The following is a 23,070-nucleotide window of genomic DNA, read 5'->3' as shown; positions in this document are numbered from 1 at the left end:
ATAATGGAGCTTTACGGAAGACATTTGCTCATTGTTTGGTTATACTGCCATCTGCTGTCTGGAGTTGTTGCAGTGAAAAACAGTTATCCACCAACTCATGGATATAAACTGCTGACCCAGATTAATTAAGTCCTTTTTATTTCCAGGTTAAGTTTCTTTGCAGAGTACATTGTTGGAAGTTTGCTTTGAACTATATGTTTGTTTGTTTTCTAATGAACTGAAAAGAAGTGTATAACTGGTTTTTCCTCATTCAGGTTTTATAATGTTCTTACATTAATGGAATATGGATGAATATAATACAGCATTCACATTCTCCATCTGCTTCCACATTACAGTGACATTCCCAGGTGTCTTTGAGTACCATTTCGTCAAACTGTATATAAACATGACATTTTTTCAAATGATGAAAAACATACACCATCTTGAAAGCAAAACACATTCCCAAAAAGTTGCTATCACAACTTTCTTTCCTTGTGCTTTATGGTTCATGTCCTTCAGGTCAAAAACTTAGAAGCCCTTTAACAACAAAGTCAGTGGTGGGATCTTCGATTTCCATTAAAATATGTATATACAAGTCTTAACTCAACTGTGGTATGACTATAGGCTGCCTTAACTGAACTGCATTCACCAAGACAGTATGAACAATGACAAGAGAAATGGCTTCATATATGACAGGTGTATATCGAATAGTAAAAGACCAGAACAACTGAGTTAGGATGCATATTAGCAGACATGCAGGTTACAGAAGGACATTCACATCCATGAATATTTCGTCTCTGATGAAACAATGTTTGAAGTGGTCAGAGGACATACAGTACATACAGTCTAGTGAGCCAGACTTAGTTATGTTGTTTGATCTGATTTAAAAAAAGTTCAACAAAAGTAACTGACTGTATGAACAAATATTAAAATAATTGATTTTACTGGAAGCACTGCTGTTTACCAACATTTACTGTGTTTCTTATTTGTGTGTGGAAAAAAAAAATCCATGTTGCACAAGGGCTTTAGTGCCCCCTGTGATAGAGAAGTGTGCCAGATGGATAATAATAATAATACCAGCAACAGATCCATTCTCACTTATTCCAGCACTGTGAAGGACAAATTTGATACTGTGCTCATTGGGCAGTACACCTAATTGCACTTCAATCCACATGTGCCAAGGCAAGGTTTTACACATGCACTTACTACCAGCTACACAGCACTGACATTCATCTGCACCACCACTAAATTACAACCACACTCTCACAGACGTGTAAAAAAGCTACTGCTTAAATAATCGTCCTCAAGCGCACAGGTAAGCTGGACCATCAACAGTCAAACATAAGTGCCCTCAATTCTCTACGAGGCAAGCTACCGGGTGGCAGGACAATATTTTTCCTACACAGAAAAACAAATCTGTTCATCACAGATAATGCTTATGTTACAATAATAGCAGCATATCTTTTCAGTTTTCTTAAACGGTGCCTAAGGTTTATGCACCAGAACCTCCAGTACCACAGCAAAGTAACCCAGATGTTACACTGTACAACAGAGAGGTGACTGTTACTGTTGTTTTGTGGAAGTTACTGTTCAACAATCATTTGTGTTTCAGTCAGTATGGTAAATGATATGCACTAAACATGTCATATCACAAAATCATGTAACTTGCTTAGAGGCTAAAGTTGTCAATTTCTTTTTTTGCATCGACACCCTGCATTAAAAAGCCAAGTGCTGTCTTTCCTGTTGTGTACAATATAAACCAGTAGAGGGCTCTAGAGTACTACAATGAACCAGTGCTTGCTGTGTAGAAATAAGGCTTAAACAGTTTGGTATCTTTTTGGAAAGAAAAGGGAAAATATTATTAAAGATTGTTGCATGCTCTTATTGTGTATTCTTTGACCCAGAGACTAACTGTCCCTTTATCTGATCGGTGTATTCTGTAATTAAAATACAGTACTATGAAAGGGAAAAAAAAAAAGTAGGTACAGGTAAATGTGCAGTCTGTGAATGTCCAAGTCAGCAGACTGAATCCAACGTTGGGTTGTTCTGTTTTGCACTCCCCCCTCTGAGTGGCAGGAAGATGCTGTGGCCTCAGGAAGGCTGTTAGAACGGAGAGATTGGTGAACAGACGGTGTCAGCTGGACTCGGGGAATGGTCTTCAGACTCAGAGGTGAAGTCAGCGAGGGAGAGGCCGGGGTGGGCACTGTGGGAGGCGCTGGCACCGATACTGCGTGGGAAGTGGGGAGCGGACTTCACATCCTGGTGGCGTCTTCTTCGGAAAACTTGCTTCTCTTTATCAAGTGGCGTGGTCTGAGAGAGGGTGACACAGCAGCAACTGTTAGGCTCTCTACAAGACCACAGAGATGAGGAGTGGCGTCCACCCAACCACCACAAAGGCATCTTTAGATCAGCCAGTGTTAGCATGCAGTTGTATCTGAAAAACTGCTTTTTACCTCACAACTCGACTCCTTAAAAAGTTTAACTCCCTGTGACAGAACATTTAACTTCATCTTGTGACACTGCAAACAAGTGCAGCTCTCACCTGTGTGTCTGAGACACTTCTTAAAAAGGAAACAAAAATGCATTCAGCTCATGAAACAAAATCCAGTTGCTCAATGCGTCAACCCGCATGTAGCATTAAGGTGCATAACTTTTCTATGCAGATTAAGTAAATAGCAAGGTCAACTGCCCGACCAGGCGGAAGGAAACAGCCACAGCACTAGTGAGATGAAGTAACGTGATAAAGTGATGAATCTAATGGAGTAAATTAGGGCGAGGCATTAAAAGGGCTCCATTGATGGACAATGGGTCCAACCCTTTTGAGGGGGGTGGGAAATGAAGACTGCCAGCACTATGCCATAGAAGCACTGCATATTAGCACTATGCTGTGTCATACCTTATCCAGTACAATCCTGGATGCTGGTAATGGTCCAAAGACCCTGACCTCTGGATGGTAAAGTCCTGGTCCAGCTGAGCAGAGAGAGATGAATGCAACTCAGAGCATCACCTTGAACTCAAAGAATGTCTGACCTGATTAGCATTAAGACGCACAACTCCACACTTCTGTTATAACTGCTGGTATGAGAAGGAAAAAAACTGAAAGAGATATGTCATGTCACTGTCAACAGACATTCTGAGAAATGTCAGAAATATTTCCATTTGATTACTGACGTCTGAATGCTGGCCTTACCTGCAAAGTAAATAAAAGGGCTAGATTCGAGAAATATAGAGGAATTCAACCGATTTCCTCCTCATCAATGGCGAGCAGTAAAAAAAATAGGCAGGGTCTGACTTCCAGAATAAGTTATTTATCTTTATACTTATTGTACAAATCCAGCTCAGGTTTGCAACTACTCAAGAAATCAAATCTACTGAAACTTAGTCATTGTACGCCTACTATGTTATTTATAAGATCTCCTAACAACAGTGCTGACAGTCCATCTGAAACAGGATGAGAGGCCAGAGCACACACAGGAAACCTAGCAGCAGGAAGCAGATGGATGAATGGATATGTATACAGAAGAAACCAGAGAAGCTGTCGAGGTATGTATTACAAAAAACGATGGGTAATGGATTAATTTGCAAAACTTCAATTTAAAACAAATGAAATTTAATTAACTCCAAAGAATAAAGACAGAGGGTTTTTGCATACTTCAGGAGTTAAGCAAGCGCTTATGGGGAACACAGATTCAAAATTCAAAACTACAGGTCTTTCAATTTTGAATGACATCCAAAGCAACATTGCTAAAGCTGATTCATAAGAAAGCCAAAATTTAAGCTACTGATGCAGATCTGCATGCAGTGTCATTGTGTAGAGGGGTGCAGATCAACACTTACTGTAATGACTGACACCCCTGCTGTGGTGCTGCTGAGCCGTGGCCCGGTGTTGAAGTGCTTCTTGATCTTCCCAGCCACAGGCAGCTGGTGCTCCTTCTCTGATGCACCATCGTCCTGGAAAATACAAAGAACTTCAGTAACTCTACCTTCTGTTTCACACTGCATTGCTTCTTAGCAGTGCTTGAATGTACACTGATGTGATTCTGATGAATGCTGAACTTACATTGACCCAGGGGTGATCGAGCACCTGTACAGCTGTGTATCTCTGATCCACCTCTACCTGCAGCATCCCAGTGATCAGAGCCTAAAGAAAAGCATGTTAGTGAGTCATGATGTACCCAGTATAATAATGTTGTATGAGACACCACAGCAACAGATCACTGGCAGATTCTGGTGTTTCACATTGAGCACAGGGATGGCAGATCAGGAGAGCATGTCTAGACACAAACCTTGGCAGTGTCAGACACATTGTCCCAGTATGGTGCAGGGAAATCCAGCTGGCCCTTCAAAATCTGTTCAAAGAGAGCCTCCTGATCCTCACCACCGCTATAGAAATGACAACAACAACTATTTTATAAGTTCCACATAAATTATCTGTAATGGGATGGCATACCATGGGCATTTCAGCTGGTGTGATTTCAACAAAATAAATAGACTGATGTGGTTAAAACATCACACTTTGCAAAGTAAGCCTTTGATACAGGAGCACATACCCACGGAAAGGAGGAAAGCCACACAGCAGTATGTAAGTGATGACACCAGCTGCCCAAATGTCAACCTTCAGGCCATATCTGTAATTGAAGGGGAAGACATCAGAGAGACTGAACAAATCTGCAAGTAGCAACAGTCCATAAGAGTTACTGTAGCAGCTGTTGACTGGCATCATGAACATTGTTCTTTCACAACCGATGTCCTAATATTCATGTATCTGATGATGTAACTCCTGACTCACCCCGTCTCAGCAACGATTTCTGGTGCTACATAGGTGGGTGTGCCACACACAGTATAGAGGGGCCCATTAACGACGGTAGCCAAGCCAAAGTCACCTAGTTTCAGAGATTTACTGCCATCGTGGTGCTCATAGACCTGTGTAATGCACACAATAAGGGATATTATTATACAATATAGTTATGTAAAGTAGTACAGTGTATATATTCACTTTTTTGAATGCATGTACTATATTCATCAAATTTAGAAATATTCAGTCTTCTGCTTCTAAAACTCATTTAGACTTAACAGGAAGGATGTGTTAGAAATGTGGGTGCCAAATCATTATCACAGTGAGATGATGATAAAGTAAATACCTTGTGGAGTTGTGTACAGTAATTTAATTTCATAATTTCAATTATTTATCCTGTGCATGTTGCAAGCCTTAATGTTGTGGAAGTAGAAGCTTGTACATATGAACTTTGGAGAAAAGTGACAAGGGGAACAGGCAACAGGATTAATAGGAGTGCAATGAGGAGTGAAGCTCATATCATACTTACCAACAGGTTCTCAGGCTTTATATCTCTGTGGACAATATTGAGGCTGTGCAGGTACTTGATGGCACTTGCCAGATTGAACAGCATACAGCTGGCATCTCGTTCTGTGTATTTGTTAGAAGATGTGATTGCATAAAAGAGATCGCCCCCCTGGAGAAAGAGCATTTGAGATGTAAAAGAGTAACAATAGCTAGTTTTCAACTATTTCAAAGGGCTGATGCAGCCCTGGTGGTTTAGGAGATTTGACATGAACTCTTTATCTGCTCAGAGATCTGAGCAGATATCAAGAAAAAAAAAAAACAATTTGGACAGAACAAAAAAACATGTCACAATAAGCCCTAAAATAAAACTTTGGCATTTGAGCTTGAAATTTCTTTGCAAGAATCAAGTAACGTGTGGTACCTTCACTAACTCCATTACAAGATAGAGATCACTATGGGTGTCCATTTCTTCAATTAAAAGCACAATGTTGGGATGTTTCACACGCCGAAGGATTGACACTTCACTCTGGATCATGTGCTCCTAGGTAATAAAGAAAATGTAAATAAATATATAAACACTGTATAGTGAAAAGAAATTATCACATACATATAAGTTGAATGTGAGAACAGGGAGCCTCCTTCTCAGTAATTTAAGAGCAAATATGAGAGACATGAAAAAGAAAGTAAAAAAATTAAGGCAAGCTTAAGACACAAGATTTGAGTCTCAAATGAGAGAGCACCATCTACTGACCAATGAAGAATAAAGAAAAAAATAAAAGCATCCACAACAGAGCTCCATCAGTATTACTGTGTGAATGAGCAGTAAATTAGCCCAAACTTGGTGGTGCAGTAATTGTGTGATAGATGAAGTCAACAGATGCAGAGGCAGGCCCACCTTTCCCCTGCATTTATCTTTGCTGATGATCTTCAGGGCGTACTCCCTGCCAGTGGATTTCTCCACACATTCTCGGACCACAGCAAAGTTTCCGTCCCCTAAAGTTCTCCCCACTTTGTACCGCTCTGCTATGGGGGCAGGGACTGAAGGGTAGTCATCCATAGGCTCAGCTGTAGAGCAAAACAAAAGAAGACCTGTAATGTAAAAAGGTATAGTGCCTCAATATTATTTGAAAAAAAACGATTTTTCCAGTATATCTATGCGGCATAAAATGTCTGACCTTCACTGCCAGGCCCATCTCCTTCATCCATTGAGCTGCAAACCTTGGTAGAAGCTAAAGAGAGTGAAGAGCCACTGTGCTGAGATCCCTGGAAGGAGAGACAGCCAATGAGTGAGAATGAAAGACACACTGATGGACTTGTCTTACACAAACCTAAGAGAAGGCACAGCTTGTAAAAATGTGATTACAGCCAGCTTATACAAAGCCTATTTGTTCCACTCTGCCAGCCTTGGGTATGCAGTCTGAGATAAGATAAAAACAAATCAAGTGCGGTGAAACATTATACTAACCTTTTCACCAGCATAAAGCCTGGCATATGATTCAAAAACGGAAAGAGAGAGAAAGTAATATCCTCCACCACAGCCAGCGTTATGATTAATTAATGATGGCATCACTGATAAAGGGTTTTGGCTCCATAGTTGACTGTGCTATGCAGTCACCGAACTTGCTTGTCCTCACTAGATCTATGATAATCACAGTGAAAATGTGCTGCTGCAGCACAGACGGCGTTTCATTCAAAAGCTACCTCTAATACATGTACAAACACAGACTGCGTTGATGTTTGGCTGATGTTTTCCCCTGAAGTCATAATAATGCTGTATATAAGCTAATATCTATATCTGTGCACCTGTGTACACAGACCTGTTATCACTCATGCCATCTTTTTAAGATCTCACCACCAGCAGTGTTTCCACTCACATTACTGAGTGATGTATAGATAGTGGAGGCTCACACATCTTCCCAGACAATATTCTGTTGGATATTAAAATTATTCCCATCGATAAACTTTCTGTTTAATTTCATATCACTATGATCGTTTTAAATATTATTAATTGATGAAAAGAATTTTTAAACTCCTTAACAAAGCCTCTCTGGTATAATATGAATTTAAGAACTTATTTATAGGAACATCAATCTTTATTACCTGTCTTCTTCGGAGGCTAGCTGGACTGGTTGGAGAGGGGCTTGGAGACTTTCCAGATCGAGGTGTGGACAGCTGACTGCCTGCAGTGCCGTTAGCTGTCGGTACAGCAGAAATGGAGACAAATAGTCAGTATCATGATGAAATACTATGAATAACCTAAATGTGCTTTTTATACAGAGTGTGTAGTTATACATATAATCCTATCAGAAAATATACTGAAACTTTAGAACAAACAGCCTTTGTTTCTTTGGGTCAAGACACACAATACACACGCTCGTACCTCTATCTTTGTGAGGACACTCATTGACTTAATGCATTACCTAACCCATCAAAACTAAATGCCTACCCCCAACCCTTACCCTAACCTAAACTTGATTCTACACTTAATCCTAAAACCAAGTCTCAACCCTTACACAGTTAGACAGTTAGAACCAGATACAATGTCCCCACTTTCCAAAAATGTCCTCATGAAGATACTTACACAAGTACATATACTCACACATACTTACCAGAACCAGTGGATGAGGGGGACTTGCTCCTCCGGGACATCCCACCACTTCTTGGAGAAGAGCGACCCTGCATGGAGGGGAGCCGGCCATACGATACAGACTTGGCCACTCTGCATTCTGTAAAGAAAGAAAAAGACTTCAAAACGTACACACCATTTTTCCTCCTCTACTTCATACCATAACTATAAAACTAGGTCATGTAGGTTGTTCATATCATCTTTGTTCAATGTGAAGCAAATCTGTATTCCAGTCTAATTTAATCTGTGTCCTCGCCACCACAAACGCAAGTACAAACACTGCCCTTAAGCTGTAACACCACCCTACAAAGACTGCCACCTTTTCACCCTCAGCTGGTCTTTTTAAAGGGAAAGTTGATGAAAACTGCCCTAATCAGTTTGATAACTTCTATCCTTTACCTTGTAAACACATAGTAGTTTTAATAGTATGAGAAGTAGCAGTAACAGCAGTAGAAAGGATAGATGTGGGAGCACTAACTTGTAAGCAGCACAACAATAACAGTTTGGCATATTAGTATTTCCTTGGGCCACAGAGGAGGATGGTTTACTGCAAACATTTTTACAGGCAATGGCTTGCATAGCTACATTAAGCAACAACACAAACAACAAAGAAAAAACCCTGGGACTGTTAGTACTATTCTCTCCCTATTAAGTGACCCTGTATAAATTAAAGTACACTAACCGCTTTCATCCAGGTTGAAGTCATCCTGATAACGGAACTTCTCTGGGCCACAGGCGATGAATATATCATCTTCCCCAAAGAAGTCCTGAAGGCAGGTGACCTGGTAAAGATGGAGAGAGTTTCTGTCAGTTATCACACAAAAATAAGTTGGACATGTAATCTTTGGTACTGTACATTATACTAATTCCAAAGAGTACTGTTATAGCAACAAAGACACATTAGTGTCTCTAATTACCATGGCAACAACAACATTCATATAAAATACTGAATGAAATGTGCCAGCTCACGCTCACATGTGCAACAACTGTTAGGATGGTGGTTGCCCTAAAAAAGAGAATTTAAACTATACAAGATCTTTTTTTCAAATTTAAACAGGGCATGGCAGCATTGTTATCAGATAATATGTCATATTTGTGGATTCAAAAGGATACCAGACAGATTATTCTATAATATAGAGCACATATACACAATGCTAAGCATTCAAGGTCACAGGCTTTTGAATTAACTTTATCAACAAATGACTTAAACATTGCCATACAACGATTCATCATATTAAGATTAAACAGAGTTGCATTTGAGCAGACACACAGAAATTGCATATTCAAAAGTGCCAAAGTACAAAGAGAAAATTAATGATACTGTGTGTACAGCATGTGAATAATAGAATTAACATTTCTTTCTACTGGTGTATCAGCCTGGCTGCAGATGAAAATGTCTCTAGGGTAACAACTAATAAAAGACAAGCTCCTTTTAAACCTGGAATTTATTCAGTACAGTCTGTGACAATGGCGTCTGCTGGTCATTAAATTCTTTCCTTCCCTAGCGGGAGATTAAGTTAATTGCCCACTATTGTCCAGGGCCATTCAGTATAAAAATCATGTTAAAACATGTATTTAACACCATCATCCTTTAAGGGAGCCACTCATGTCAAGACACAGTCAGCATGTTGTTCCTTAAATGGAAGTATTTTAACATTTTCACACATTTTCATCTTTCAACTGAGAGTTAAAAGTATGAAGGTATTATAACCTGAATCCACAAACTAAGCCTAAAATCTGAAACCGCTACATGGTAAGATGTTATCATGTTATCTTAAGCCAAAGGATGTTTTTGATGGTGAATAACTTTAATTAAAATAAAATGGTCACCACATATCCTTTTATCTCAATAATAAGATGTAAATGATAATGACTTTTGATTTTCTAAAGAAAAAAAAAAAACAAAAAAAAACTGGATGAGTCAGTGGATGCATCTGCTGCTCTCATTAATACAGAAACCCATCTCTGTGGATGCTGTCATAAATAAATGAAGATGCTGATGGAGTCCTGACCTTCTCTTCAAAAGGCTTATTGATGTGCTTAACTACAGCAGTGTGCCCATGAATGTTGCTCCTGTTTTCATTTCCTCTACAGAGACGTGAGCTCAGCAAAATCTGTCAACAAAAATGTGATCACATACTGATATTATGTGGACATTTGTTTTGTCTTGAGTTAGTTGTTAAGGTGGGTGTGACTGACCATAAATCTTAGGTCATTGTCAAGTTATAGTACATTTTATGTGCTAAATGTTGCTACTGACTAAAAGAAACAATGAAAGATCATCACCTAAAACCTCAGGGTTGTGTTTTTAAAATGTAGTTGAACATAATATGTTTAGAGAACTGAAATCTGGAAAAAAAGAAAGCCTGCCAAGAGCAAACATCTAATTTGTATATACATTATTAATTATCTCATTAAGAACCATGCAGAACTCAGCAGGAGCTTAATAAGATGGCATGGAGCAAAGGCCAGACAAGAAAGTAAATACAGTCTATAAACCCCACTGCCCTCAAACCATATAAGAGCTTTTAAATAATTTTTAATAATTATGTAGGTCGAACCAGCATTATAATAGTAAATAATAGTAATTATAATTCTATTTATATAGCACCTTTCAACAACAAAGTTACAAGGTGATTTACAATAAAACCAGTAATAATGCAAGTAAATTAAGCCCCCCAAAAAATTTAACAAGAGAAGATAATTTAAATAGTAACAAGAAATGCCAAATGTTGAGAATAGACCACACAAAAAGTGAGTCTTTAGATATTTTAAAGAGGATACTAAGTTTGCCTCCCTGAGTTCTCGGGGTAGAGAGTTCAGCTTAGCTGCGGGACCTGAACAACAAAGGCCCTATCACCTTTGATAAAACTCATAGGGGATTAGCAAATCACAGATATAGGCAGGTTCTTGACCATTCAAGGCTTTAAAAACAAGCAGGAAATCAATTCTAAAACTCAAAAGGAACCAGTGAAGGGCAGCAAGGATTGAGATAATATGATCACTTTTCTATGTGTTAAAAGACTGGCAGCAGTGCTTTGTTTTAATCTTTGAATGTTTCACTTTGGATTTACAGTCTGTCAGGTCTAAAAGAAATAAAAGCATGGATGACCTTTTCTAGGTCTGCAGAGGAAAGGAATGACCTGATCTTGGTTAGCTGTCTCAATTGGGCTGCACTACTTTGGTCATCTGAGCGTTCAAAAGACAACTAAAAAATAAAACCTAGGTTGCAGGCCTCTTCATGGTTATCATTAGATAAGGCTCCCAGGCTAGAGGAGAGATTGTTAATGCTACTTGTACTGGAATCAGGGTAATAATTATAATCACTTCTGATTTGAAGTCATTCAACTTCAGATATTTTTGGACATTACTTTTGTAATTACGAGAAACATTGGTGGTACCAGGCATTAAAAGGACATATAGTTGGGTGTCATCTACGTAATTAGTATCTTACCATTAGTCTCATTATGTTATAGCCACACCTTATATATTAAATGTCATGTTATCATCCACCTTAAGTTTTTAAGATCTGCTAATATGCTGGTTTCTATTATACAAATCTCACATTGCTTTGGAAGAAATATACACATTTTAAAACTGCCAATAATTGAGAATACATTATACGTAGTTTCAATATTCTTCATTCATAATATTGAAATGTTTATTGAAATCCACCAAACAAAAGGACTGTTTTATCAATATCCTGCAGCTAAAGTACCTCCAATCATCCAAAGGTCATTCAGCTGTGAAATCTTAAAATAAACATTGAACACAGAGGGGGGCTTAACATGGCCCTATTCTCTGCAGACACCCCGGTCTGATGGCCCCTGCCCCCTACCCCTCCTCCAAAACAGTGTGAGATCCCAAAGGGAGGAAAGCTGCACAGCTGTTGCCAAGGAGACCAGACAGAATCTCAGCTGAGTTAGAGACGATGAGAGCGACACGGCTACTTTAAGATCCACTGTCAGATCCTATCTGGAGCACTGAAGAGTACAAACTGCAGACAACAGAACAATGTCACCATCAGTCTAGGCAAGATGGAATAACACTGAGCACCTTGTCACTATGACATTGTGGGTTCACATCTAGCTTCAGACCTTTTGTGGATGTCACCACTATAACTCTCATGCCGTTTTAAAACTGTCCAACAAAAAAAACTGAACAAAAAATAAATCTGACATGAAAGAAGTGACATTATTCCACAATAGGCTCATGGCATCAGATTTCGATGGTAGATGACAGCTACTAAAGGGTAAAAGCCATTAACAGATTTAATCAATGGTGCAAAAACAGTGTACAATTTAAGAGTGCGAAAAATATGTATTGCTTCATGTAAGATCTTAACTCAGATATGGTTCACTGATTTAATTAGAGCCACTCCTTTACTTTTTAAAAATATTCGTCTTAAATACCAGGAAATAAGAAACTTCACCATAACTGGGGCAGTCATGAATGTGTTGCTTTATATTGATTACTTGTGCCTGCTGGCTCTGTGACACAGCAGCTCCATCAAGCCTACCATCCCCCTGAAACACACACACACCTTATGGTCCTGAAGCATCCTGTGCAAATATTGATCGCCAGGATTTTATTTGTGATTTCTGCGAGTACAAGCGTTGCTCCTGAAATCCAGCCCACAGAAAACACAATGGGATGTATGTATGCTATAGAAGCTAATCAATCTGAGCCATAGTAAAGACCAGAGATTACACAAAAGACACAAAGTGAGGTGGAGCAGGTGGTGCTCTCCAGGGTGCTGAATCTCCCCTTTGAAGTGGAAGACTGAACACAGCATCCAGTCACTCAACATGCCAGAGAGAAACATGACTCATCTTCACATGTAATTTTCAACTGGTTCTAGCTGCATTTTCCAGGAGCTGCCCTTACATAATTAATAGCATGTAGTAATGTTTTAGTATGTCATTTTCAGGAACCAAGGGTTAGTTGCTAGCTGTAACCTACTCTAGTGTATGTGTTCAGAAAAATGTCCAGTAGAAAGAGGAGAGGATGTAAAACAGTGTATTTATAGACCTATACATGATCCAAGATTCAAATTAGGTCACCTGTAGAAATCTGTTACATAACTGTTGAAAAGACAAATAGTAATAGCTGCCTTCAAAGCTGCAAGTCAGCACCATCTATGATGCTCACATTCATAAGGACACACCACAAACCAAGAAAATACATGTGCCATTACAAGTACTCACACATGTACACCGCTCCTAATCATGATGTCCTAGTCCCAAGTTACTATATTTAGTCCTTAGTAGTTGTGACAATGACTTTCACAACCAGGAAAAACACAAATTCAAGTCATTTCTCAAAAAAGCCTCTTTGCTGATGTGTCAAAATTCATCACCATGTGATGGAAGAATATTTGGAGTAGTATTTAACAAGAAATGCTGTGATGCAATATCATGAATTAATGCAGACCCTATACAGCATCTCTCATTAATGTTGCTCACAGGGCTCACTGGACATGCTGTGAAGTTCCTGCGGTATGTTAATTCAAGTATATCACCAACTTGAGCACAAGCATAATTAGTAGGTTCTCCGTACAAAAACAGAGAAAGAGGGTAACAGAGAAAATTTCCTCTCTATACCACATGCAGTGGGACACTAAGCAAAGCAGTGTTCTGTCTTTAACAGCCAAGTCACAGCAGTAGGTGAGAGGAAAGCCAGACAGCCTCACAATCTCCTCCGTCCTTCCCTCTCCCCTTTAGTTACAGTGATTAAAAACAGCCGGGTTTGAGCATGATATTCTTTCAACACTAAAAGAGTTAATTTTAATAATAGTATATTTTACTTTAAATGGCATTCATAAAGAAACAGTGTTACAGTCACACCAAAAGATAGTTTAGTCTTTCTATCCTCTCAGAATACCATCTCCGTCAGATATCCTAAATCAAAAAACCGAAAGCCCACTTTTAAATGAAAGTCACTAAACTGTAGGAGTATATCATTTGATCATAATTTAAAATCAATATATGAAACATAACTGATTTTCTAAAAGGGCAATGAGCCACTATGCATCATGCAGACATGACATCTGTAGTATGAGCCGAGACCAACAGAGATTCAGTCCAAACCAAGAAATGGCAAAATCAAGGTCAACATGAGGAAATAACTGGAAAACATAGGTTGGGTTCTGCTCTCTGGCACACAGGGCACCATAAATCTCATAACAACTTCCACTCTGTATCTAATTTCGAAAGCACAAATGGGCTGTTTATCACATCTACTGATACATAATTTTACCATGGAGGATTAAGCCTCTGCTTTCATGCATTGATGTCAAGCCAGGCTCTGTCCTCGGGTGGCTGTAGATGTGTATTTCAACAAGAAGTGTTGGACCCTGCTGATACAGAGATGTTAGTGGTGTGCATAATACAATTACAGTGCAGAGCCACATTCATTACAGTGGGGATTGGAATGCCATGGGCTAAGTCTCCTCAGACCTACTCAGTCAGGCAAATACTGTGCTCTATGCTCCAATACATAACAGCAGGATCATACCAGGCCACGGCATGGTTCCTTGCCTCAAACGGCTTCATTCACAGGGTGGCTCTGTTTCTCTATAGCTTTCACTCTACTACTTTCAGAGTTGGTAATGTTTTATCAATAATTGTCATTTGATTTTTATAAAGTATAGCCCATGACTATTAACTTGGTTGCGTCCATTTGGCTGAGTTAAACCTGACTCTTATAGCAGCGCACCATTACAGAGTGAGTCAGCAGTAGGGAGGATTCACAGCCATCAAGCAGAACCACCCGCTAAGCAGATTGACTAATAGAATAATGAATCATGAGTCCAAAATGAATGTGAATAAACAAGAAATCCCAAAAATAATCAGGCCATTGCTTTTGCAGAAGAATTGAGCAGTGACTAAATGAGAACATTATCGATCTTAATCTTAATGTTAAAACTGCAGCAAATTCACTGACACAAGATATACATAACAAGCGGTTATGTGATTTGAAGTAAAAATACAGGCTAAAAAAAAAAAAAAAAGGTAGTTGATGTTTGTAAATTTTACTGACTAAACATGTATGTGTGCATATAAAATAAACTTGCTATTAATTGTTTCAACTGTCAGCCAATGTCTCTGTCCCAGGAGCAGGTCATTTACCAAAGGTTAAACACCCATGAAACCAGGCCCTTTGATGCCAATGGATGCTTATTTGGCCATCTGGAGTCACAACATGACAAGACAAGTAGTACAGAAAGCAGAGAATGGAGCACAGAGCTGAACTACCAAGCACATAATACAACAGCTTATTATAAGGAGGCACAGATGTTGAAGAACTGAAAAAAAAAACAACTGAATGTAGCAAATGCTTCACTCTCACAGTGTACAGGATTGTCATTACCTTTGATCTATTGCAATGTCACGTCCAAAATGCTTCACTAAATAATCTATATTCCCAAAATTAAGAGGATTTGCGAAGGCAGATTTGTTTGTTGGTCTAAAAATCCCCAACTGTTCCCTCTACACACCACTAAAGAATGGGCCCCATCCTGGGATTATAGCACAGCCATGTGCTCCATCTTGCTGCCATGTGTATAATAAGGCTGACAGACCAAGTACTGCATCTATGAGCCCTCTCACACTACACCTACAGTCCTGACATCACTACTGCACTGCTCTGCCGCAGAGACTGTTCCTTAGCAACCAGCTCAGAAAACCATGTCTCCATAGAAACCATGAGAAAAAAAAAAAAGAAAAAAAAAAACTCATATTTTCTGATAAGGATACTAATATGGAGTCCAGGTGATAGAGTGAATGGATAGGTTTAATTAAAGATCTGATTATCTCTTTGGGAAGAACGAACTAATTTGCTCAGTCAATCTAAGTGTAGTTGCCACTGAAGTGTTGACCATTCATATCAACATATAAAGAAAGGCACTGCCCCACCCCCCCAAAAAACGGCTACTGTATCCACAATAATGTTAATTAGAATAATGTGTGGTTACAGTGTAGTCTGAAATAAGCCACTTGTAAAAAGTATTATTAATATCAGCATAACAATGTAAATAATGAGTACTGTCCATAGAGTTAATTTCAATGCCCACTGGTCTGGTCCAAACTCACTAAGTGAATATCCATTTAATAGTGTGCCACTGTTGGTAGGAATATGAGATGGAGTCCTAGAAACCTATTTCTCGTAATACATTTAGCAAATACTCCCAGTTGACTTTGAACCTTCTGGGCTGTCTCTCTCTTCGGGTGAGAAGCAATTCTCAGCGACATGAATAAAGAACTGAACGAACCACCTCTAATGTCAGAGGCAAAGTTTGCTTTCTTTTAAACTCTCAGCATTCACTCACTGTGCCACAAAAACTCAGCCTGCTTTGACTGCAAATGTGTACCAAGTCTGCCTCGTGCAACACGCTGAGCTAAACTAGCTGTGTGAGAGACAGTAAAACAAATGGGAAGAAAGAATTGAGGGGGAATTTTTAAACCAAAATAGCAAAATACACATCACAGTAAAATGTATCTAGGTAGTACACACAGCCAAGCTTTGAACAAATGCACAAAGATTATGCCAGTCTCCTTTCACCTCTATCAAGCAAAAGCATCCTTCCCTCTTCCCCACTTGTGAGCAATTGATGTACTGGGGGTGGAGAAAAAGGCATAAGATAATGGCACTCTCTCAGGTATAGAGCACTTAAGGCTGTCCAGGCTGCTTTGTTGTATAACTTTCATATGCACATGCTTTAGAAAAAAGCATACTGAAAATAAATCAGAATATGGGCTACATACTTCTGATAAAGATTAAGGAAATTAGGTCATTTCTTTCAAAAATGCCGATTAATGCTGGCTAAAAACTTGCAAACAGCTTCACCAACTACAATACACAACTACAATAACCAGCAGTTTTATTACATCAGATTAAACCAAAAATAGAGAAGTTCATCAAGCAACTTAAACCACTTTAATTTACTGTGTTTTTTACCACCATCTTTGGCTGGTACAGCTGTGTGTACTATGCATCTGGTAAGGTGCCAGTTTAATGTTTCCTGTATGAGTAAGGAGAGCACTGAAACATATGCCGATACAGAGGATGGGCAAATGTCAAACTGACTGAAAATTAAGTAGAAAATATTCCTTAAATAACTGATATGAATTGACTTATGCCATAGCTATAAAACTTTGTATTGTTGCATTATGCACACAGCTAATCTGTTACAACATTAACCACAATATATTGCATTCTTATTTTTAGTTTACATTTAAGTTTATAAATTTCTAGGCCTGTTATCCATTGAAAGAAATTGTTGTTGAACTTCAAAAAAATTATAGGAAAAAAAAAAAAAAAGTGGTCATAATTTTGACTCCTATAGCCAGTGGCTATTTTGAATGATCTCCTATTTTTACCCCACTTCAAAATGTTTGTTAATATTAGAAATCTGACAAATGAGTTAACAGATGAGAGGTTCACAGAATCAGCCCTAACCATGATAACTTAACACTTACCATCTTGCCATCAACAGTAAACAGCCTTTTGACGACTCCAGAGTCCAGCTTAATGGCGTCTGTGATGTCAGTCATGACTTGCTCAAAGGAGTGTGCGGTCTTCTTGTTGAGCAAGACCCGTACAGCCTTGCGAGGCTTTACTCCACTCCGGACAATGGTTACCAATTTGGGCCTTATGAAGTCCTTGGTCTCTCTACTTTCTGGGAATCCAGCCTTGGCACTACCAAGGGAAGAAGGTTCACGGACAGAGACAGCAGTCCTAGCACCAACCGCCCAGTTGGGATTTACATTCTTTGTGTAGTCCAGCTTCTTGTAGGGCTCTATGGATGCACAAACATAGCTCTCTCCTGCAGAAAATCAACACACATTAACAGATTTTCTGTTTGCTCACAAACAAAAGCTTAGACACATATGGAAGATTAAAGCAAAGATAACAAGACAGTGTAATACCGCCTACCTCTGCCGTACAATACTAAGGAAGTCATGCATTTTGATTTGACCTACATCCAGTGTTGATTTTGGTGGGGTTTCTGACTTACCTGATCTGACATTACTCAATATAAACTAAATCTGGGGCAAATTTACAAACATTCAGGAACACTGCTCACCTTCCACCAGCTGGTCCATGCTAGTGATCTTTGTCATCCCATCAATGGTATATATGGTCCGCACGCCTTGGGGCAAGTTGACATTATCTGAGAGGGCTCTTGTGAGGTCAGCCAGGAGTGCTTCTATGCTCCTAAATCTCTCCTGTGAAATGGCATAAACAATCCCTTTGAAGTAGCGGTCCCCATTGCGGTAGAAACGAATCTTCTTGGCCTTCTTTTCTGAACTCAGTGCTTGCAGTGTCCTGGTTCTGTATAGGCTGCAGTGAGCACTGTGAGTGGGACTGGGGAGCCCATTCCCTCTCGAACCTCTTCGGGTGTATCTCTGAGCCTTGTCCCGCTCATCAAAGTGCTCCAGCTCCATGACTGTTCAGTGATATTACCCCTTAAATAATACAAAGAGAATGCTTACCTTGTGAATAAGCTCTTAAACGCAAACCTACATAATACATCAGAGGAATAGGCTCAATGTAATCTAGCTGCGTATACCCCTGATACAAGCTTTGAGGCTGCTACTGCTGCTATTACACACATTAGGGGTAACATGTCACACCCATTTCATGCTGGTGTGTCTAAATTCAGTCTTCACAGCAATGAAATTCACATGCATTGCAGTGGCTAATACAACATCAACAGCAAAACCTGTTTATGGATCTAATCTGACAGCCTTTTGTAATAGGTAAAAGATAAAAAACACATAACAACGAATTGAACATATGGATTTTCTTGTTTTGGTGCAATCTCTCTTACCTTTGAAGTGAGGACAGATGCAATCAAACGTGTGTCTGCAAGAGCAACTTGTCTCAATGAATCATTTATTCATTTGACGTCTTGGATGAACCATGCGTCCCTTTGTTGCCCCTGTGATGGTGCTCTGCCTGCCCGCCTGCCGTGTGTCTACGCTGCTGTGTGCTCACATGTGGAGAGGAGGCAGGGCTGTAGCCGGTGTCCTCCACCCTCCCCTCCTCCTCTGCCATTGCAGTGATTTACACCGGGCCGCTCGGGTGTCAGCGCTGCTCGTGCACATTGCTGTCAGAGCGCGCATTGGCGCGCACACGCGGAAACCCGTGAGTGTCGACATGATGCGCGTCCACGCTCAGGTGGACCTGCTTGACTTGAGACATTTATCAATTCATAAAATATAAAAAAAAGCCAGTAGTCAGCATTCACCAATTAGCCCACAACCACAGCTTAGAGCCGCCGCTGCAGCCCTTTCAGGTTGGCAGGTGCCTTCACACATTTCACCATAACAACAAAACTTAGCATCACGCTAACCAGTTAGCTAGCAAACCGGCTGAGACGCAGCGATTACACACAGACATTTTGAAAACTGACAGCTCAACTGGTTCAGGGTGTTGGTGGGGACAGAACCTCTTAATGCTGTCAACCGAATAATATAAAATCTATATTTGTAAATAAAGACTAAAGTAACAGATCAAAGGCTTTAGGAAATTACTTGTTAACGGAAAAGAGAAAATTCAAACAACATTTTTGCATCGTACATCAACATTTTCACATTCAGTCGTCCTGCCAGTGTCGCACCTCCGCTTTCCCCTTGATTTCACATTGCTCCACCTTAACCAGCTACAGCAGTAAAATGCTGCTGGTCCAGTGAAGCGTCCTTATTAACAATACAATAATGAAAGGCTGGTGACGGCAGCAAGCAGGTCTCCACTTCACTCAGTCCGGCTGCTGTTAGTTAGTTTAAACAGGTATCAACATACCCCCGGCCGAGGCGGCGGAGCAGGACACGCAGCTAATTATGCACCGCAACTCCGAGGAGCGCGCCTGTGCGCTGTGTGCCGAGCCCAGTGCGCACAGGTGGGATCAATCGGTTCAGTCGCGCCGCAGCAGCGTGGATAAGCGGCTACAGGACGCATTTAAAACGGGGACTGACGCATTATCCAAAACCAGTATGAGCAGATGACATCCCACTGGGTAATTTACACGTGTTTTTGTGTCAAAGTCTTCACAGAGGGGTGTCACTCTTCCAGAGGCTGTGGGAGCAGGTCTAGGCCATCCAACTTTTATGGCTGTCAGCAAGTTGAGTCTTTTTCAATCTGATGCAAACAATTACTCTCCTATGGGGCGCCTGTCCAGTTGGCCAGCTGAAGGCATAATTTACTTATCCTCAAAGGCTGGAAGGTCATTTTCAAGAGGCCGCATTTTGCTGATCAGACCTGTCTTAAAATAATGAAAGACATAACTAAAAGGCCTTAAAATAATGGACAAACTTATAACCCGCTGATAAATTGATTTAGTTTTCGTCATACTTTCACAACTTTTACCTGTATCTTCAAGTGTTATATGAAAGTTAATCAGTTTGCTTTGTGTCTTTGCTCCTTTGAGTATGAAGATGAAGTCTAGATATACTGTCCTCTGTAAATATTCCCTTTAGAAGAGTAATGTGGACCTTCAGGGTAGCGCCTTTAAAGCTCATCAAATATGTAAAGAAGTGTTTTACTACATTTCGTTTTAGACAAATCTGGGAGCAAATCATTCCAATCACATGAAGCTTCAGCATCTGAGAGGTAAGGAAAGAGCACCGATGAACACTAATTTCCACCCTCATATGTAAATCACCTGTTTTTAACAGAAAGGAGATACCTGGGTGTTGTGATGGCTCGGGGCTCTGTTTCTCTTTAGGTTGAAGGAAGATCTCAAAGATGAACCTCCTATAGGCAAGAGCTGCCCGTCTTCTGAAAAGATCTGTGAGTTTTTCTTCGTTCTCACAAGGAGCAAAAGCGGAGGTTGGGCACAGTTAAATCCAAATTATGTTATCAAAGCAATAGAAAGTGGTTATCTGCTGACATTCCTGTGTTTTCTGTTCATTTGTGGGCATTTTGTACGTTGTGTTTTGTTGCCTGTGTGTGCGTGGATGTGTGTGTGTGTGTGTGTGTGTGTGTGTCATAATCCTAATTTGGAGATGAAATAGTGGTGATGGCACTGTATCAGCAATAATGTGTTTACTCAGGTTTACTGTTCATATTTATACATTCTCATGTAATATTTTGCATGTTTTCCCAGGCGTCAAAGCAGGACAGCTTGTCAACGCTTGTGTGGCCCTCTGCCCTTCGTCATCTGTCAGTTAGACACAACAACCACACTGGAGCTCACTGCAAGGTACATGACCTACGTGATGGAGACTCTGCCTCCAGACATTTTGTCTGAAGTAGGTCTACTGCCTCCTTTTAGCAGCATGGACAGCCAACATTTAGCTTTGATCATTTGTGTGATTTAATATCATTTTCCACAGGTTAATAAAGCAGTTGAGGAAAAAGCGAGCAGCTTGTGGATGAACACGCAGAGACAACAGAAAAAGCGGTAGAAACTGTCCTAGACATATTCATTGCCAAATTAATGAAAGTTAATATTTAGAAACATTTAAACAAATTATAAAAAGGAAAAGTGCGAATTAAAGTCTTTTTTTTTTTCTACAGAAGAACGGTCAAGCTAAAGAGGAACACCTCGCAAAGAGCAAAGCGTGCTGCTAAGAAGTCAGCTGAGGGTATGACTGTTTGCTTGCTTATTATTATTTATGGTTGCAGATGTACTGACTATGCCTTGCAAACACTTCTCAACTAAATGAAGTGCATTTGGAAATCTTTGCCGCAGAGTGCGTTTGCTGACGTAGTATTTGATTTCAGAAAATGTCTCATGGAGATACACTCAGCAGACGGATTGTAAACAAGAAACTCGGCCATCCATTGCAATAACTAATCCTCTGAAAATGGATCAAATGCTCCCTACAGCTGAAGGCCTGACCACAGTGCATGCCCCGCCAATACTGCTGGACAAATCAGCTGTTCCCCGGGGACAAATGCTGCCAGTGTGCCAGGATCAATCTCTGTCTGCCTCATTTCAGTCTGTGGAAAATAACTGGATGAACCTGGCCCCTGCATTTACAAACCCCACTTCATGTGCTTTTACATCAGCGATGATCAGCTGCTCTTTACCACAGATGGCACTGGACCCATCTTCAAGCCATGTGCCATGGGATGTCTCTCCTGGTCTGGTTGACTCTGTTGCTGTTTCATCAATGGATTTTGGCCCAAACTACAGCCCACCTGAACAGACTACTGTAACAAATTTAATCGCACCAGCAGTAGATTTTACAAACCAACCACCCATCCCATTGTCTGTGTTTCCAAGTGCGACTTCCACTTCTGATGACCTGACACCTGAGAATAGAAGTCAGCCAGTGCCAGATGCTCTGTGTGATCCAAGATTTCTCCAGGAGAGTGACCTCAATCGTAGTAGCCCTGTGACAGACAGTGCACAGGATGCGCTCAGTCCCTTTTGGCTGGATTTGCTGTTGAATACCAACAATAACTTGAACTTCCCTGATGCCAATCTTGGAAACATGGTCCTTTCACCTAACACAGGCTCCAACTAACTAGGTTGGAGATGTCGCTAATGATACGATTAATATATAAAAGCATATTTGTTGTCTTGATTGTCCATTTATTAGAGTACCGACAAAATCATTGAGGTCGGTTTGCTGCATAGTATGCACATCTCAATAAACCTATTTTCTTGTCATTTTCCCCTGATTAAGAAAAAGTGAAGTTTTGTTGTCAAAAAGTTGCAGATTACATTTCCAACTGTGTTACTCTTAAGTTTTTCAGCAGAACATTGGAAGAATTATGGTAGCTGCGCATCGCTCTAATTTTTGAGGTACATTAAATAAAGCAGATTTTGTATTTTTCCATCAAATAATTTTAAGAATAGTCAATCCATATAATGGATTATTTGTGTTACATAAATAGGAAAGCACTGGTGGACTGTTGATTTTGTCTTGCAGTTTAATAAAATGTTTTTTCGTGAATGTTTCTGTCATTTTGTTTGAATAATAAAAATATAGAAATGATCTATGAAATTAATTGTAAATAGCTGCATTTCTATAGAGCTCAGTCACATGAATAGCAGAAAGCTGCAATGCAAGGTGATCACCTGACCACCAGGAGCAATTGGGGTTCAGTGTCTACTTTGATAGTTGATAGGAGAGGTTGGAACTGCAAACCCTGTGATTAGTGAACGACCTGCCCTACCTCCTGAGCCACAGCTCAGTGTTTAAGT

The 23,070-nt window shown here is 40.0% G+C and overlaps 2 protein-coding genes across 11 annotated transcripts; one reads left to right on the top strand and one right to left on the bottom strand.

Annotated features, from left to right (window-relative positions):
• Positions 1-116: 116 nt before the first annotated feature.
• Positions 117-19,180, bottom strand: LOC139631714 (serine/threonine-protein kinase DCLK1-like). 4 transcript variants are annotated; one of them, XM_071496180.1, is made up of 17 exons: positions 18,742-19,180; positions 17,995-18,376; positions 17,387-17,733; positions 8,590-8,689; positions 7,891-8,007; positions 7,382-7,476; positions 6,457-6,544; positions 6,177-6,370; positions 5,703-5,822; positions 5,304-5,450; positions 4,769-4,902; positions 4,530-4,607; positions 4,266-4,362; positions 4,040-4,120; positions 3,817-3,930; positions 2,876-2,949; positions 2,093-2,289 (listed from the first exon to the last, which is right to left on the bottom strand). In XM_071496180.1, exons 2-17 carry the CDS (start codon positions 18,353-18,355, stop codon positions 2,232-2,234), a joined length of 2,205 nt encoding a protein of 734 aa, XP_071352281.1. In that variant the 5' UTR covers positions 18,356-18,376; positions 18,742-19,180; the 3' UTR covers positions 2,093-2,231. The 4 variants fall into 4 exon arrangements, with proteins under 4 accessions (XP_071352279.1, XP_071352280.1, XP_071352281.1 ...); XM_071496181.1 differs by having other exon boundaries at positions 6,177-6,346; XM_071496178.1 differs by lacking the exon at positions 2,876-2,949 and having other exon boundaries at positions 117-2,289.
• LOC139631716 (uncharacterized) lies at positions 19,081-22,810 on the top strand. 7 transcript variants are annotated; one of them, XM_071496185.1, is made up of 7 exons: positions 19,081-19,209; positions 20,471-20,522; positions 20,638-20,702; positions 21,019-21,163; positions 21,248-21,315; positions 21,432-21,499; positions 21,639-22,809. In XM_071496185.1, the coding sequence occupies exons 4-7, from the start codon at positions 21,119-21,121 to the stop codon at positions 22,385-22,387; spliced, it is 930 nt and encodes a 309-aa protein (XP_071352286.1). In that variant the 5' UTR covers positions 19,081-19,209; positions 20,471-20,522; positions 20,638-20,702; positions 21,019-21,118; the 3' UTR covers positions 22,388-22,809. The 7 variants fall into 7 exon arrangements, 5 of the variants coding, with proteins under 5 accessions (XP_071352286.1, XP_071352284.1, XP_071352285.1 ...); XR_011693443.1 differs by lacking the exon at positions 19,081-19,209 and adding an exon at positions 19,218-19,929 and having other exon boundaries at positions 20,638-20,741; positions 21,019-21,114; positions 21,639-22,810; XR_011693442.1 differs by lacking the exon at positions 19,081-19,209 and adding an exon at positions 19,218-19,929 and having other exon boundaries at positions 21,019-21,114; positions 21,639-22,806.
• The last annotated feature ends 260 nt before the right edge of the window (positions 22,811-23,070 follow it).

This window comes from Trachinotus anak, unplaced genomic scaffold (genome assembly GCF_046630095.1).
Source record: "Trachinotus anak isolate AG129_WGS33_773 ecotype Australia unplaced genomic scaffold, CSIRO_AGI_Tana_v1 ptg000014l, whole genome shotgun sequence".
Lineage (NCBI taxonomy): Eukaryota > Metazoa > Chordata > Actinopteri > Carangiformes > Carangidae > Trachinotus > Trachinotus anak.
Note: the sequence above shows the minus strand (reverse complement) of the source record. Positions and strands in the feature narration are given on the sequence as shown.

What these genes read in the sequence shown, in the direction of transcription:
- LOC139631716 (XM_071496185.1), top strand. Translation starts at nt 21,119, where the DNA reads ATGACCTACGTGATGGAGACTCTGCCTCCAGACATTTTGTCTGAA. An exon ending in CTCCAGACATTTTGTCTGAA is followed by an intron (nt 21,164 to 21,247) that starts GTAGGTCTACTG and finishes CATTTTCCACAG; the next exon opens with GTTAATAAAGCAGTTGAGGA. An exon ending in CAGAGACAACAGAAAAAGCG is followed by an intron (nt 21,316 to 21,431) that starts GTAGAAACTGTC and finishes TTTTTTCTACAG; the next exon opens with AAGAACGGTCAAGCTAAAGA.
- LOC139631714 (XM_071496178.1), bottom strand. Translation starts at nt 18,355, where the DNA reads ATGGAGCTGGAGCACTTTGATGAGCGGGACAAGGCTCAGAGATACACC. An exon ending in TAAAGCCTGAGAACCTGTTG is followed by an intron (nt 4,903 to 5,303) that starts GTAAGTATGATA and finishes TGCATTACACAG; the next exon opens with GTCTATGAGCACCACGATGG. An exon ending in TCGATCACCCCTGGGTCAAT is followed by an intron (nt 3,931 to 4,039) that starts GTAAGTTCAGCA and finishes TGTATTTTCCAG; the next exon opens with GACGATGGTGCATCAGAGAA.